The sequence below is a fragment of the Ictalurus furcatus genome, chromosome 1, assembly GCF_023375685.1.
Source record: "Ictalurus furcatus strain D&B chromosome 1, Billie_1.0, whole genome shotgun sequence".
Lineage (NCBI taxonomy): Eukaryota > Metazoa > Chordata > Actinopteri > Siluriformes > Ictaluridae > Ictalurus > Ictalurus furcatus.
In genome coordinates this window covers 34,793,583-34,810,189 of record NC_071255.1, presented here as the reverse complement: position 1 = coordinate 34,810,189, position 16,607 = coordinate 34,793,583, and the positions used below count along the sequence as shown (strand labels likewise).

General features: G+C 42.7%; 2 protein-coding genes across 12 annotated transcripts in view; one reads left to right on the top strand and one right to left on the bottom strand.

Moving 5' to 3' along the window:
• Window positions 1-1,482, top strand: part of acbd5a (acyl-CoA binding domain containing 5a) — a 25,840-nt gene extending 24,358 nt beyond the window's left edge. For all 10 annotated transcript variants that reach the window (XM_053636914.1, XM_053636921.1, XM_053636883.1 and 7 more), the window contains one exon: window positions 1-1,482. This exon is cut by the window's left edge and continues 1,501 nt beyond it. The gene's annotated coding sequence lies outside the window, so the exon portion shown is untranslated.
• On the bottom strand, window positions 367-15,932 carry mastl (microtubule associated serine/threonine kinase-like). 2 transcript variants are annotated; one of them, XM_053636848.1, is made up of 13 exons: window positions 15,512-15,932; window positions 12,890-13,027; window positions 12,606-12,745; window positions 12,052-12,140; window positions 11,796-11,902; window positions 11,106-11,268; window positions 10,832-10,998; window positions 9,671-10,732; window positions 9,088-9,229; window positions 8,085-8,105; window positions 5,181-5,294; window positions 3,463-3,564; window positions 367-2,448 (listed from the first exon to the last, which is right to left on the bottom strand). In XM_053636848.1, the coding sequence occupies exons 1-13, from the start codon at window positions 15,677-15,679 to the stop codon at window positions 2,291-2,293; spliced, it is 2,571 nt and encodes an 856-aa protein (XP_053492823.1). In that variant the 5' UTR covers window positions 15,680-15,932; the 3' UTR covers window positions 367-2,290. The 2 variants fall into 2 exon arrangements, with proteins under 2 accessions (XP_053492823.1, XP_053492830.1); XM_053636855.1 differs by lacking the exon at window positions 8,085-8,105 and having other exon boundaries at window positions 15,512-15,931.
• Between the last annotated feature and the right edge of the window lie 675 nt (window positions 15,933-16,607).

Below are 16,607 nucleotides of genomic sequence, written 5' to 3'. Positions count from 1 at the left end.
CTCGCCGTGAAAGAGCGCGCAGAACAATTAGTGCAAATGCAATTTCGCCAATTCGAGTAGTTTCCTGCAAAAAGAAGCGCGGAAACCTGAACGAGTGTGCAGAGGCCCAGCAAGATCGAGTCTTTTTGACTGCAACCATCACACACACACAAAAAAAACTGTGGGAAATTCTGTATGGACCGATTCTGCCATGTTAGTCGCTTATCCAGACCTTCGTAAGCAACGTTACGCAACTCGACTTTTACAAATTTTAGTTGAACACCATTACTGTAGTGTCTTTCATCCGGAAACATGAACATAGTGTACCTTTTAAAAATCATTTAAGAGGCATAAATGGACCTTAAGGATCACTCTAAAAACAGAGTGTTTGTTTTTTTTTTTTTTTATACCTCTGGACCAATCAGGGTGCGTTTCACTCGCAAATCACGTGATTTTCCGCCTCCAAAACTACGCCTTCCTCATCACAGCTCACATCAAACATTTCAGCTAGGCTAGTTTGGTTACTTAGCCAAGACTAGCTAGGATTGCTAAGAACGTTGTCATGGTTACAGCGTACACGTCGTACAAGTCATGCTGACCATTTATTTATTTATTTTCCTCTTCATCCTGCCAAGTCTCACGTCAAACCGGCCAGACGCGTTTCTCCCAACTGCTGCGTCGCAGGCGAGCGGGACCCGCTCGGAGGAAAGCGCCGTCCATCCACTTCCACTTCCACGTACGCGAGCTCACAGACGCACACGATTGGCTAGTGTTTCTGTGATTGACGGGAGACACAGAGTAGGCCGGAACAGGAGCGTGTAATTCCTACACATCATCATTACTCTCTGTTGTCTGCAGACGTATACAGAAACCCCCATAAACACGTGTATTAGGGCTTAGCGCTGTACGTTTTGCCAGAAACGATGTCTGGAAAAAGCGGTGTTTAATATATCCGCACACGATAAGCGGCACATCCTAATTAATCACACTTTAATTCTAAGAAAAGTCACGCAATTATTGTTCTGATTAGAAACGCTTTCAAATATTTCACGTTTTTTTGTTTTTTTTTTTTAAATCTGTTATTATTTGTCTTTTTTTTTTTGTTCTTTTCGATTCGTTGTACATACGCACTATCGGACAAGGTTTCAGACGGTCCTTCTGTTCATTAACACGTTTGTGTTAGATTGCATATAATTGATGCATTTCTGTTCACGTTTCTCCTTCAAACCCTGTGTTTTGTTTCCTCTTTAGTGTAAAATTGTTCAATAATGTTAATAGTTATTATATGTGTATATTAGAAATAGACTTATAAATAGAAATAAACTGAAGTGATATTTTCATTGTATCATACTGTAATGTAGCATCGGCTTCTTTGGAACAGTAATTAGAAGAAGATGTAAGTAAAAGCTGCGTTTTATTAGAAACACTACCTTTCTACCGCTGACCAGTGCACGTCCTTACCCTTAACCCGAAGCACCAATAAAATTTCCGAGAGCTTTTGGAGTTCGCGTGTCTTCTTTACAAGTGCGAAACGCCACCCTGTATTTTCAAAACGTGGTACGATCTGAGTGTCGTCGAGGTTTAAAGTGTGTTGGAGCGTTATTAGATGCTCAATGGAGTGCGACGCTTCATGATCGTTGCATCGTAGTTTGCGATACCAACCTTTTTTTTTTTTTTTTTTCCTTTTCTAACTACTTCTCCATCTTGAAGGAAGGAATACAGATAAAAATGATCGATTTAAAAGAATCGAATCAATCGATCGTCCCGAAGGTGACGATATTAAAGGGATTTTATTTAAACTTGTACACCATGTAATAGTTATATGGAACACACTGAAACGTGATAAAAATCTGTTTGTTTGTTTGTTTTTTTTTGCGTGGGACATTATCCAAAAAGAAACGCCGTTTTGCAGGTGAGATCATCGCTGGAGACGTCCGGAAAGCCCAGATATATACACGCATAGCAGCAGGAACAATACGTTACTCGTACAGACACCCAAAACAATAAAATGATATTAACGAATAGCAACAGGGCTTATATCTATATACACAAGTGTGTAATATGTAGAGCGCTGATCCGTCTTTGTCTGCACTGAATCTTGTTATTTTTGAACCCGAGTCAGATTAACTGACTCGATAGTGTGCGATCGTAAAACGTTAGCAAAAAGTCTTAACAGATACGGAAAGGAGAACAGTGGCTACATTCATAATCTGGAAATGATCTCCGTCGCCGCGTCGGCCAGGACGAGCTACGGGAGCGTGAGTGCGTGTGTGTGCGTGTGTGTGCGTGTGTGTGTGTGCGTGTGTGTGTGTTAGAGACTGAAGCCCGAGACCGCCAGGTGTTGCGCAGTGTTTCTCGCCTCAAAGTAGGACGTGTCTGTCTCGTCATGAGGCTCGGGAATGAATGGCATGGCCTGGTTCTGGAGATTGTCCCAGTCCAAACCGGCAAAGAACGCATGCTCTTTCAGCTCTGCAAAGGGGGGGAGGGGGGGGAACAAACCAAAAATATATTTATACTGTAAATACAAGTCACTGTTCACACACACATGTAGTCGAGTATTAATGGATCTTATAGATCCACAAGCACCAAGAAGTAAGGAATCAAAACACTTATGGGCATGCTGTTATGGGAAAATAATCAACGACGGGGTGGTGTGATGAAGCTGGGACACCGTTACCACCACCAAGTTGATTATTTTCCTATAAAAGCACACCCTGAAGTGGATTATTCCTCTCATACCACAGCGGTTTGCCAACGATTAACACTGCGAAAAGAAAAAGAAAAAAAAAGTACTTTTTATCCATTTATAGCTACATTTGATATGGTCCAAAGCATGGTGGATCCTCTCGGTTATCGCTTATGTTACAGCGCAAAAACTTTGTCCTGAAAATGTCGGAAAACTTCATGTTCAGGCTTCACCTCGGACTGTTAACGACACCGGGGTCTCCTTCCGTGGTTATAAAACGTTTTTATTTCTTATTGATCGGAGATTAGGGATCGAGTCACCGAGAACGAGCGGTTACCGTAGAAACAATAACGTGATCGAACGAGCGCATTAATATAAAACCTGCACGACGGTCAGGGCTGCTGTTACAGGAAGTGAGTCGACGCCTGCTGACCAGTCAGAAATGAGAATGAATAGATCACATTCGTCGATTTAAAGTATACGGACAATCTTCGCGTGCGGCAGTGATGTACTTTTAAAAATTCATTCACGAAAACGTTTCGAATTGGTTTGACAGGTAAATGCTTCACATTCGTTTAAATCAACATTTGTGAACGTCAGACCTTAAAACCAGGATATTCCTAAAACGTGCAGTTCATTCATTCTTAAAAATGAAAGCGAATAATAAGAATGTTGTTTAAATGATTACTTTTTTCTTTAAACATTCCCAGCATTGTATTGTAATGGAGGAATAAAATCACGATCCAGAATTGGCTAGTCGCCGCGGCATGTTTCATGGTGCTCGGTGGAGTCCTCACCTTTAAGCCCAGCCCGTTTGGTGACGTCTGTACTGAGGAGAATCTCTATGGCACCTCGAGCATTGGGGGATAATTCCTCTTCTGCATCAGGCCATGGAATATCTGTCACCATTATCAGAAACATAGGCATCGGAATTAAACGAATCACACTGATTTATGCATGAACACGTTTCAAATTGTTTACGCGGACATCAGGAGGTGACTTATCTTACTAACTGTCTATCGTCTCGTACTGAAACGTCAAAGTCGATCCATAAAAGGTCGATTCACTGATCCCAGGCATTGAAAACTCTGAGTCAAACCCAAAGCTTAGGAGTTGATTCCTCGTGCTGAAAATGATTCACCTCACTAGCACACGACAAGCAAAATCAATTTAGCATCGGAAAGAAATCGCAAAGAAATAACTTCCGCCGTCTTGTCCGCGACATCACAGACCGGTTCGGCCGTCTCGTCCGCGACATCACAGACCGGTTCGGCCGTCTCGTCCGCGACATCACAGACCGGTTCCGCCGTCTCGTCCGCGACATCACAGACCGGTTCGGCCGTCTCGTCCGCGACATCACAGACCGGTTCCGCCGTCTCGTCCGCGACATCACAGACAGGTTCCGCCGTCTCGTCCGTGACAACATCACAGGCTGAGTCTACCGTCTCGTCCATGACATCACAGACTGGTTCTACCGTCTCGTCCGTGACATCACAGACTTGTTCTACCGTCTCGTCCATGACATCACAGACTGGTTCTACCGTCTCGTCTATGACAACATCACAAACTGTGTCTACCGTCTCGTCCATGACATCACAAACTGTCTACCGTCTCGTCCATGACATCACAAACTGTCTACCATCTCGTCCGTGACATCACAGACTTGTTCTACCGTCTCGTCCATGACATCACAGACTGGTTCTACCGTCTCTTCTATGACAACATCACAAACTGTGTCTACTGTCTCGTCCATGACATCAGTGTCTTGTTCTACCGTCTCGTCCATGACATCACAGACTTGTTCTACCGTCTCGTCCGTGACATCACAAACTGTCTACCATCTCGTCTGTGACATCACAGGCCGGTTCTACCGTCTCATCTGTGACATCACAGGCTGTATCAACCGTCTCGTCCATGACATCACAAACTGTCTACCATCTCGTCTGTGACATCACAGGCCGGTTCTACCGTCTCATCTGTGACATCACAGGCTGTATCAACCGTCTCGTCCATGACATCACAAACTGTCTACCATCTCGTCCGTGACATCACAGACCGGTTCTACCGTCTCATCCGTATCATCATAGACTTGTTCTACCGTCTCATCCGTATCATCATAGACTTGTCCTACCGTCTCGTCCGTGAAATCACAAATAGACCGTTTCCACCATGACATCACACAGGAGTTGACGCTCCACTTCCTTATTTATGACTTCATACAGAAACCCAGAATAGAGCAGCGCCGATTTCTTCACCACCTTATCCTGGTACATGAAACCGTTTAAACCCGTTAAACATCCGGCAGAAACTGTGACCATTTTTAATTTGATGGTGTTTGTAGCCAGCTTGTGTGGAGATAGTACATCATCCCAAATGTATTTCTAGTGATTTGATGCATCTTGTAATTGGATTAACGGAATAAACAAACAATGACCATCATGAAGTTCCTAGTTTGAAAATCTACGCATCACATATTTGTCATGTTATTTTGTATAGTCATAAGAGCACCAATGACCTCGGTTGAGAATATTCTGGAAGACGAGCTGAGGAGTTTCGTCGTTGAACGGAGGCACGCCGGTGAGGAACTCGAACAGGCACACGCCCAGCGCCCACCAGTCCACCATGACGTCTGTGGAGGGAGAAAACATGATCACGGTCTTATTTAACACATCACTTTCCTCTCAACGTCCTGCAGTGTGTTAGAGCGTGACCACCAGGCTACTGCACAGCTGTGCGAGCAGGGAGAGGTTAAATTGATTTTTGGAGTAAAGAAAAAAGGTATAATTAGCTTAAATTAAAACGTGAGGCAATTTTACATTCGGTATGTAGTTTCAATTATGGGGGGGGGGGGGGGGTGTTAATGAGTGTCAGTGTCATCAGTGATGGTGTTAAGCCTGAAGCATAATTCCGAAAACTAGCAAATTTATGGATAGTCCCCTTTCTAAATAAGGTCACATTTTTATGTTTATAAATAAATAAATGAACTACCACACTAACTATTCAATGCGAACATGTCCAAGTGTGCTAGTCATCAAACAGGAGATCTTTTAGTCACTTACAGCACTACTAATTGTGAATATTTGCTTACGTTTGGGAAATTCATGTTCTTTGGGCCACTGGTCCTCCAATAACGTTCACAGCACCACCAATTAAACTAGAAGCCCATTAAAGCAGATGAGATGCTATCCCAAATCCCAGCCAGTCCACACTTTTTTTTTGTCATTTATTCCACCTTCTAAAGCCAAAATCACTCAAGAATTTTGTAGTGATTGAATGGCGACGATCAAGAAGTCCTCTATTCTCTACATAGCTTTTTAGCCGTGCTGAGAATGAGGGAAAATCTGAGGAGAGGAACGTTAGCTCTGCATCTACTTGGGAGGAAATCTTGTCGGAATTGGTTGATAGGAAGCTTGCTAACACGTTAACTATAAATGTAAAAATGATTAATTAACGGCTAATGCAGTTTCGGCTGTATACCACTACTGCTATTTATGGAATAATTTATAGTTCAGTCAGGAAGTATATCAAATCTCTTGGCTATACACCCGATCCTCCACCTCGTACACCCGATCCTCCACCTCGTACACCCGATCCTCCACCTCGTACACCCGATCCTCCACCTCCTACACCATGTCCTCCACCTCCTACACCATGTCCTCCACCTCCTACACCATGTCCTCCATCTCCTACACCATATCCTCCATCTCCTACACCATATCCTCCATCTCCTCCACCATATCCTCCACCATATCCTACATCTTATACACTCCATCCTCCATCTTCTACACTCAATCCTCCATCTCGTACACCATATCCTCCATCTTCTACACTCAATCCTCCATCTCGTACACTCAATCCTCCATCTCGTACACCATATCCTCCATCTTCTACACTCAATCCTCCATCTCGTACACCATATCCTCCATCTTCTACACTCAATCCTCCATCTCGTACACCATATCCTCCATCTTCTACACTCAATCCTCCATCTTCTACACCATAGCCTCCATCTTCTACACTCAATCCTCCATCTCGTACACCATATCCTCCATCTTCTACACTCAATCCTCCATCTTCTACACCATATCCTCCATCTTATACACCATATCCTCCATCTTCTACACTCAATCCTCCATCTCGTACACCATATCCTCCATCTTCTACACTCAATCCTCCATCTCGTACACCATATCCTCCATCTTCTACACTCAATCCTCCATCTCGTACACCATATCCTCCATCTTCTACACTCAATCCTCCATCTCGTACACCATATCCTCCATCTTCTACACTCAATCCTCCATCTTCTACACCATAGCCTCCATCTTCTACACTCAATCCTCCATCTCGTACACCATATCCTCCATCTTCTACACTCAATCCTCCATCTTCTACACCATATCCTCCATCTTATACACCATATCCTCCATCTTCTACACTCAATCCTCCATCTCGTACACCATATCCTCCATCTTCTACACTCAATCCTCCATCTCGTACACCATATCCTCCATCTTCTACACTCAATCCTCCATCTCGTACACCATATCCTCCATCTTCTACACTCAATCCTCCATCTCGTACACCATATCCTCCATCTTCTACACTCAATCCTCCATCTTCTACACCATAGCCTCCATCTTCTACACTCAATCCTCCATCTTCTACACCATAGCCTCCATCTTCTACACTCAATCCTCCATCTTCTACACCATATCCTCCATCTTCTACACCATATCCTCCATCTTCTACACTCAATCCTCCATCTCCTACACCATATCCTCCATCTCCTACACCATATCCTCCATCTCCTACACCATATCCTCCATTTTGGATCGTCTATGTTGCAATTCAAAGGACCTCCCGTTTCCCTGAACTTGATTTACTCATAAAATCTGTGATGAGTAACAGGTCCTCACAGAGCAATTCATTAAAATGGAAGTAACTTTGTGATATTTCGCTAACAAAACACTAGCGTGACTGAGCCTTAACACGCCATAGCCAGGTAACCAAAGCACTAAAGCATTTGACTTTTCATTAAATTTTTATTTAATTTTTTTTTAAGCGACAGGACTGACTGGGAAGTCCATGTTACAAAGTTTACCAGTAAAAAGATTATCCCGTTATTCCCAAGTTCACAGAGCATCAGTGAAGCTGTAAGCACCAAGCATGGCCAATCATGGAAGCAGGATACCCATTCACGTTACTGAAATTAGTCAGCCATTTCCCTTGGCAAAGAACATAAAAGATACTTCAACCAATGTGTTGTGACTAGTAAATGTATAGAAAAATAAAACACTTGACTGGCTCGCACAAACTTGCAGTCATTATTAGCCATGTGTGTGCTTTTGGATGAAGTATACCTTTATGGAAAAGTGGCCTGCTCATGCATTAGCACAAAACTACACATCATACTCACCATACGCAACTGATCCTGCAACTAAAACATAAGGGGCAGTGAGGAAGCTGCTCAGTGTGCAGAGCATCAGACATTCAACTACATAGTAAAGCAGTCGCACTCACCGGCCACTTTAATAGGTACACCTGTGCATTTCTGCAATTCTCTAAGCAGCCAATCATGTCGCAGCAGTACAACGTATATGATAATCGTGCAGATACGGGTATGTAATAAACAACAGCTTACGGCTGTATACCACTACTGCTTTTTAGGGAATGATTAATAGTTTGGTCAGGAAGTATATCGAATCTCTTGGCTATAGACTCAATCCCCCAGCTTGTACACTCAATCCCCCAGCTTGTACACTCAATCCCCCAGCTTGTACACTCAATCCCCCAGCTTGTACACTCAATCCCCCAGCTTGTACACTCAATCCTCAATGTTTACATCGAACATCAACATGTTGGTGCCAGAGTGAGCAGTTCAAAAAGTGTTGATCTCCTGTTATTTTAAGAGTTCGCAAGAAATAGTGCGAAAAACAAAAATTGCGAAATCGCGCCGCTGCTACACGATTGGCCGATTAAGTAACTGCATGAATCCGCAGCTGTACAGGCGTTCCTATTAAAGTGGTCGGCGATTGTATATTACATGACGGACAGTACACTAACCCTGCCTTCACACCAGCAACAACTCAATGCAATTCAAAACAATATGGAGACTGTTACGGAAGAAAAAAAAATTAAAATTTGAGAATTTGAGGAAGGCGTTGGAATTGTGTTCAGATCGGCGATTTTATACGCGTCCTCTAGACAGCTTTTGTGGATATCGCACTAGCCTAGTGAAACCATGGCAACCGGCATCAAACTAAAAAATAGGAAAAATGCCCACAGGCGACCAAAGTAGAACATTCTAAGTGATGCGAAGTAAATAAATAAATAAATAAATAAATAAAAACAGTGCTGGTGTGAGTGCAGCATGAGGACTGCAGTTTATTGTTGCTAGTATTACTCCAGTTTCCTCTTACCATGATGTTTCCCTAGTAAAAGCTCTGGGGCGAGGTAGTCGGGGGTCCCGAGGATCAGGGCATTCTCCGCTGGTTCTGGACCTCTACGTACACTCTTAGGTGTACGATAAGGCGTGTGAGACGTGGCCATCGGCTGAGGCGTCTAGGAGGAAAAACAAGAACAGATCAATCAAACGAGGACACTAAAGTTTGCCTTTAGACATACAGCAGTGGGTAAATCACTAACCTGGACACCCAGGACACGTGAGTTAGTCGGCGGCTAACGTAGAGCTCGACTTGACCATGACAAGTAGCTGCTAGTCGTGATCTCATAAAATTAACAATACAAACCGACGCAGTTGATCATGTTACCGAGAAACCTCAAAGCGCAAACCTCCTGATACAAAAGCGCTGACACTGGAGACTCCTTCCATAAAAACTTCACCAGACTTTGTTAAATAAATGTTATTTATCTGTTTATTATTAGCCTTGGATTATTTCCCACCGACACCAGTGCTCTATATATTGCTAACTAAGAAGGCGAGAACGATAAACTTTACTAGCGGACATGTTTGTTGCCCCGAATTCTGACTTCTACGTGTACCTGGTAAAGTGAGCTGTCGAGGCTGGGTCTCTTCTTCTGCACAGGCGTGATGGCGGTGGGTGCGGTCTGGAACGAGGTCGACGCTTCCATGCCGTCCATCGAGGTCAAGCTGAGGCGCGAGCCGTAGGACAGGTTGGAACGGTTGATGGAGCTGCAGTAGCTTCTGAAGACCACTACGTTCTTCGGCTTGAGAAACGGAGGCGATTTGAGAAGGCTGCTTGAGGCGACGTGGAGGTGACGGTGTTCCTCGTGATGCTTCGGTGAGGTTGACACAGACGGTGCTTCATTTTCATCCTCAAATGAGGACGCCAGCACTTCTTTTTCTCCACGTGGAGGAGGTGTGTTTGTGATCACCGACATTTCGTGAACCGAGCTATCGGAGTCCAAGCTCGGGTTTCGTCTCGTCTCTCGGGGGGAGGACGTGAGGCCGGACGTGGGCACGTTCTCGCCCGGTTCCTCCAGCTCACACAAAAGATTCTTAGTCACTTTTGTAGGGCTGGACTGTTTCGGGATTCCTCCGCCATTCCCCAAACCGACAGCAGAGAAAATCCCGGTCAGACCCGTATGCATCCTGGAATCGTTCGCCGGAACGGGAAAACACCGCTTGTATTCACCGGTGCTCTTCTTTGCCTGGATCTCAGCTTGCTCGGGGCTTTTATCCACCTCCGTAAACCCTCGTTTCACAGACGAGCCCGGTTTTAGAGCAGATCCATTCTCCAAGGACCTACAAACACCCGGTAAGCTCCTCTCAGGTTTCCTAACACTGTTCTCGCATGACGGTTTGAGCGGAGTCTTACCAGGCGTGACCCAGAGATCAGACTCGGTGAACATCAGTCTCTTTCCTGCTGAAACCTCCGGCTTGACGGATATTTCAAGCCGGAGATTTCTCGACCTCGGGTCCGAGTTGTGAAGCGGTGTCTGAGGAGCGTTGTTTCCAGGAACCCACATCTCACCGCTCATCTTTCCCTCCTCAGCGGGCGCCGGAAGTTTGTGCCCAGATTTGTCGACTCCGCCCTTCATGTTTGGAGGCGGGACGTTTTCATCAGCTCCTGATTTCTGCAACTACACGATATTTTTCTTTCATGCGTTGTAGTTCATCCACATTAGCACAGCTGAGTAATAAGGTACATCTATAAAGCGTGGGTGTAAAGCGGGCGTTACCTGCTCGTCCTCCCACAGCGGGCTGACGCAGTTCTCCGAGCCGCTGGACGGCAGCAGGCACGAGTGAGCACTGCCGACACTTAAAGACTCGAACCTCTTCCTGGATTTCATCAGCCTCGGCGTCAGACTTTTGGCCAGCAAGCTGGGACTGAACACACTGTTAGCTCCTATAAGAAAATCACACACACACACACTCAACGTGTCAGTGCTTAGACAAACGGATGAGAACGATACTCAAGATAAAATGATTGAAAAACATTAACGAGATGCATACCGAGGCCTCGTGACGGGCAGATCGGGGAATGCAGGAGCTCTCGTCTTCTAGCCGACAGCGGCGAACAAAGCGAGCTCTTCCTCAGCTCGGCTTTTCCACACGACATAGGACTGGCCATGGCCGAGGCGCTGCTGTGACGCTTCCCGTCCACCACTGGCGTATTCTTCACAGTGGAGACACAATATACAGATAAATACGTACAGTGTGTGCAGAGGATGTGAAATTATTCATTTTTATTGACAGTAAAAAATTTTTTAAAAAGCATCTTTTGTAAAAAGAAATTAAATAATTGTGTATCCTATAAATGCTTTCAACTTTTATAGTGCGCTTTTTTCAATATATTAGGAAAAATACTTTTACAAAAACCTTGTTTTAATTATTATTTTTCTACACGTTTAATGTTAAAATCGTGGTATGTGGTACGGTAGGTTTACAGAACCATAAAAGGTCATACAAATACAAACTAATCTCTGTGGATTATTTTTAAGAATATTATTTAAGTACATGTCTGTATACACAGCATATAGAGGGAACACGTTCTTATTGCTGTTTCTTTTAATCATTTATACAAAAGCATTTGTCAAAAATATATAGGCATACACATTCCTTGTAAACTTGGTTCATCTGTCCTCCTAATTAATTGCGCAAACACACACTGCCAATTACAAACGGGATTCTTGTTGCACTTACAAGCCCGAGAGAACTTATCAAGGACAAAACTTGACCAGGCGTCCGGAAATAATCCTTCTTCGGTTTGGCCAGAGAGGGCGTGGTCAGTATATCCAGAAGGTTCAATTCTAGAGAGTACAAAACATCTATGAGCCAAAAGCTTCAATGTATTTGTTTTCTGATTTGGAAAAAAATCTATTTAAAAATAATTATACATAAATAAAGAAATAAATAGAATAGAATATGCTAAATAGAGTATTTTTCGACGTTAGCATACCCCTGTCGAGTTTCACTTTGGAGAGGCCGAAGTCAGTGAGCTTGATGTGGCCCTCGTTGCTGACCAGCATGTTGTCAGGTTTCAGATCCCTGCAGAAAGGAGCTGTATAATGTTTCTGTATAACACATATTTTGTATAATATACAGTCCCCTCCAAAGGTATTGGAACAGCAAGGCCAATTCTATTGTTTTCGCAATATTCTATTGTTTTAGCACTGTTCTCCCAGAGACAGCTCTCTAGTCTTCATGTTGGTTTATCCTTTTTAATAACAAATGCAGTCTTCACAGGTGAAACCTAGGGCTCAAACCACACACAGCTATGAATTCTTTAGACAATCAATTTAACAGGGCACAACCGGGCAGCAAGAAACACCCATCAGTTACATGTACTCCAATACTTTTGAACACGGGGGAGGGGAAGGGGGGCGGTTCAAACAAAAAGGTGTCATGTTCGAAGCTGTTTAACACGTGTAGATGTAAATACGAGGAAAGGAAAGCTGAAAATCAAATTGGCCTCGCTGTTCCGATACTTTCGGATGGGACTGTAACAAGTACCTGTGAATGATGCCATGTCGGTGAAGGTAATCCAAAGCTAGTGCCACTTCGGAAATGTATTTTAGGGACATGTCCTCGTCGAAGTAGCCGTAGACGTGGAGCAGAGACTTCACGTCACCGCCGATCAGGTACTCCATGACCTGAACAAAACAAAACAAAACAAAAAACACTTCAAATAACATAACAAAATTAATCATTGATAGTGTTTATTTAGCCTCTAGAGGCCGCTCTCATACTGTATAAGGGCAACGGAAATGCTCGTTGCAGTTTGTGCTTTTTCATACCAAATAAACCTTGCTGGCCGTCTGCAGGGAGTAATACAGGTGCACGATGAAGGGGCTTTTGCTGAGGGCCAGAGCGTCTCTCTCTGCCCGCATCTGATCACTCATGTTCTTATCCACCATGTCCGCTTTCTTCACCACCTGCCAACAAATCATTTACACTTAATGAGCATAACACACATGACAAGGACGTTTATCTTGTATTTGGACAGCAACAGGGATCCTGAAAACATGTTTTAAAGGTGCATTAAGGCAAGATCAGGCAGTCTAACAGTTAAATAGGTTGATTTGACATTTGAATTACTATTTTTATTTATAATAATAATAATAATAATAATAATAATAATAATAATAATGAGGTACTTTTTCATATGGGCATGAGGTACTTTTCCATATGGCTACCTCTCTGTGTGCACCAACACCTCTGGTGTTTATTGCCAAAAAGCTCTATTTTGGTTTCATTTGACCATAGAACCCGATCCCATTTGAAGTTCCAGTCGTGTCTGCCAAACTGAAGACGCTCGAGTTTGTTTTTGGATGAGAGTAGAGGCTTTTTTCTTGAAACCCTTCCAAACACCTTGTGGTGATGTAGGTGACTTCAGATTGTAGTTTTGGAGACTTCCTGACCCCAAGACACGACTAACTTCTACAATTCTCCAGCTGTGATCCTTGGAGATGTTTTATCCACTCGACCCGTCCTCTTCACAGTGCGTTGAGACGATATAGACACACGTCCAATTCCAGGTCGATTCATAACATTTCCAGTTGACTGGAACTTCTTAATTATTGCCCTGATGGTGGAAATGGGCATTTTCAATGCTTGTGCTATTTTCTTATAGCCACGCCCCATTTTGTGAAGCTCAACAACCTTTTGCTGCACATCACAGCTATATTCCTCGCTCTTACCCACTGTTATGAATGACTACGGTAATTTGGCCCATGTGTTACCTCATATTTATACCCCTGTGAAACAGGAAGTCATGGTTGAACAATTTCCTGTTCCTAGTCACCCAGGTGTACTAATTTTTTTTTTTTAATATTAATTTTGAACTGATATATCTATATTTTTTTTGGATAACCCTGTGTTTTGTTTGCAATTGTTTGATACCCATGACAGCAAAGTATTTTTGTGATTTTTTTTAAACAAAATATCAAAAGGTTAAACAATAAAGAGAATTTTTCACAGCATCGGGGACATACGGCCAACATGTAAGACAGTTAAACGCGAAACATCACATAGCAACGCCTCACTATTTCTGGAACAAAAAAATGTATTTTCATGAAGACAGTCTTAAGAATACTATATGCTTTAGATTCCTTGGTGTTCAAGGGTTTAGACATATTCTTCAATGAAGCATAAATCAGCAGAAAACATTCTAAAATTGGGTTCAGGGTGTATTTCTCTGGCTTTGTAAAGATCAAATATACCCAAGAAGACGAATCAACAATAAAGTGCTTTCGGTAATCTGTACCATTTTGTTAAAACATAAAAATAATAATATAGAAACCTCTGTCCAAAAAGATTTAGAGTAGGGACAATCAGTACATTTACACGGACAACAATAATCCGATATTAACCCGATACTCTGATTAAAAAACTAGCATGTAAACAGCGATTACTGATGACCTTAATCTGATTAAAGTCATACTCGAAGTAAACACAAATGGAATTAAGGCGTGTGGAGTATTCCTGTTTTAGTCGCATTATCGACGTGCGTTACAGACATGTACACACCTTAATCACACTATTAACATTGTGTGGGAGTTTTCACCGCATTGTGTGACAGGACCTGTACACACACGGCAGCGTTCGACCGTTTGACGGCAAACAAGAGAGCACGGCTGCGTCCCAAACCGCGTACTTACCTACTATATAGTAGGAGAAATACATGTATTTATTTACCTATTATATAAACGGTAAGTACGCGGTTTGGGACGCAGCCCACGGCTTCAAGCAGTCGTCTATACGCACGTACAGCATGACAAATAATTAACCGCACTTGAAGCGTTCGTAAAATTAAAAATAAAAACACCCAAAACTGTATACGGTCCCATAACGGAGACGAACTGTATGTCGATACGTGAAATTCTGGAGGGAACGTCGGACGGCGTGGCGCGGGGACATAATGACGTGTGACGTTAATCCGTCTACGTCTAGGAACATGAAAGGAATATTCTAAAAGCGACTCATGTAAACACCTTAATCAGAATATTGTCTTATTCAGAATAAGGTCATTAATTAGATTATTGCTGTTCATGTGAACGTAATCTATGATAAACGTTTGAGGACATTCATTGAAACGTTTTATAAAATGATTGACAGGAGGCCCATACAAACACAAACACAAACAAGCGTCCGGGCCGGAACTCGGCTTTCCAAACGGGTTTTCCCAGCCACTTGATACACTCGTGCTAAGCTCGACGGCTTAATTCTTGATATTATATCCAGTTTTTCATATATTGCAGGTTATTTGTACAAGTAAGAGATTTTATTAATGACTATTGCACCTTTAATGACATTTCCAGGACATTAATGTTAACCGTTGGGATCCATGCACCTCGTAAACCCGGCTTAAACTCCTGGACATGAGGCAGATGAATGTGTACATGGGTTTATAAGAGTACCTTCACAGCATAGAGTTTGGAGTTGTTATTTTTCCGGGCCAGAAAGACTTTCCCGAAGGCGCCGCGGCTGATCGGCTTCAGCACCGTGAAGTCCTCTATGGAGGGCGGCTTCGGCACTTCAACACTCGTACAAGCAGCAACAGCTACTGATTTCTCCTCAGCCTCCATTTTCTCTGCACTCACTCTCACTCTCACTCTCTCTCACTTACTGATTATCTCTTTAAATTAATTTTAAAACAATGCTCACTTTACCTCGCTGTGCATCCGCACAGGAAACCTAACAAGACACCTAATGTAATAACCAACATTACTTTCATCTGTCTAACCATGCATGAGAGATATAAACTGCCTATCTTTGTAATAATAGTGAAAAATAAAAAATAAACAGGTTTATATCCACCATGACCGTCACCATACTCAGACACCATCAGCATTGTTTTGAAATTTGAATGTGCTCCTCGGTTTTAGGGGGCCTTACTATAGAGGGCCGTAAATATTAACAATTATTTATGTTCAAAAACAAAAAAAGGTGAAGTTTTATAACTTATCTGTGTTAAATAACTATTATTTTCTTAATATGTTCACGTAATGGAACGTCTTTATATTTTTCAGAACTCGTTAATGATATTGAAATAGTCTTTATTTAGAACAGGCAGATACCTGGACAGCTAAAGTCAGTTTGGATTATGCAAGAGGCCCTCTGGCGGTCGCGAAAACAACGGATTGGACGCGGAAGTGGGTGAATACAGTGGGTTGCCAGATCTGTGGTTTTAATAGATAAATTAAAAATATATCTTTTTTTTCTCTGAAAAGGAGAAATTCCTTGTTAATGGTTTCCTTTCGCTAAAGAAAAGCAATCTTATATTGACTGTAAAGTGTAATATTAGACTGTGATAGAGTTAGGCGTATTTTTAAATGATTATATTTATTGGTGTTGGTGTTGTTTGTTGGTTTAAGTGTGTAGAGATAACCTCAAATACATTCATCCATGATTTTATAATGCACTTTTTTTTCTGCCACTTTTTTGTGCATGTATATGTGTTGTTCTCCAGGGTCGAGGGTTTGATTCCTGCCGCTTCCCTGTGTGTGTGGAGTT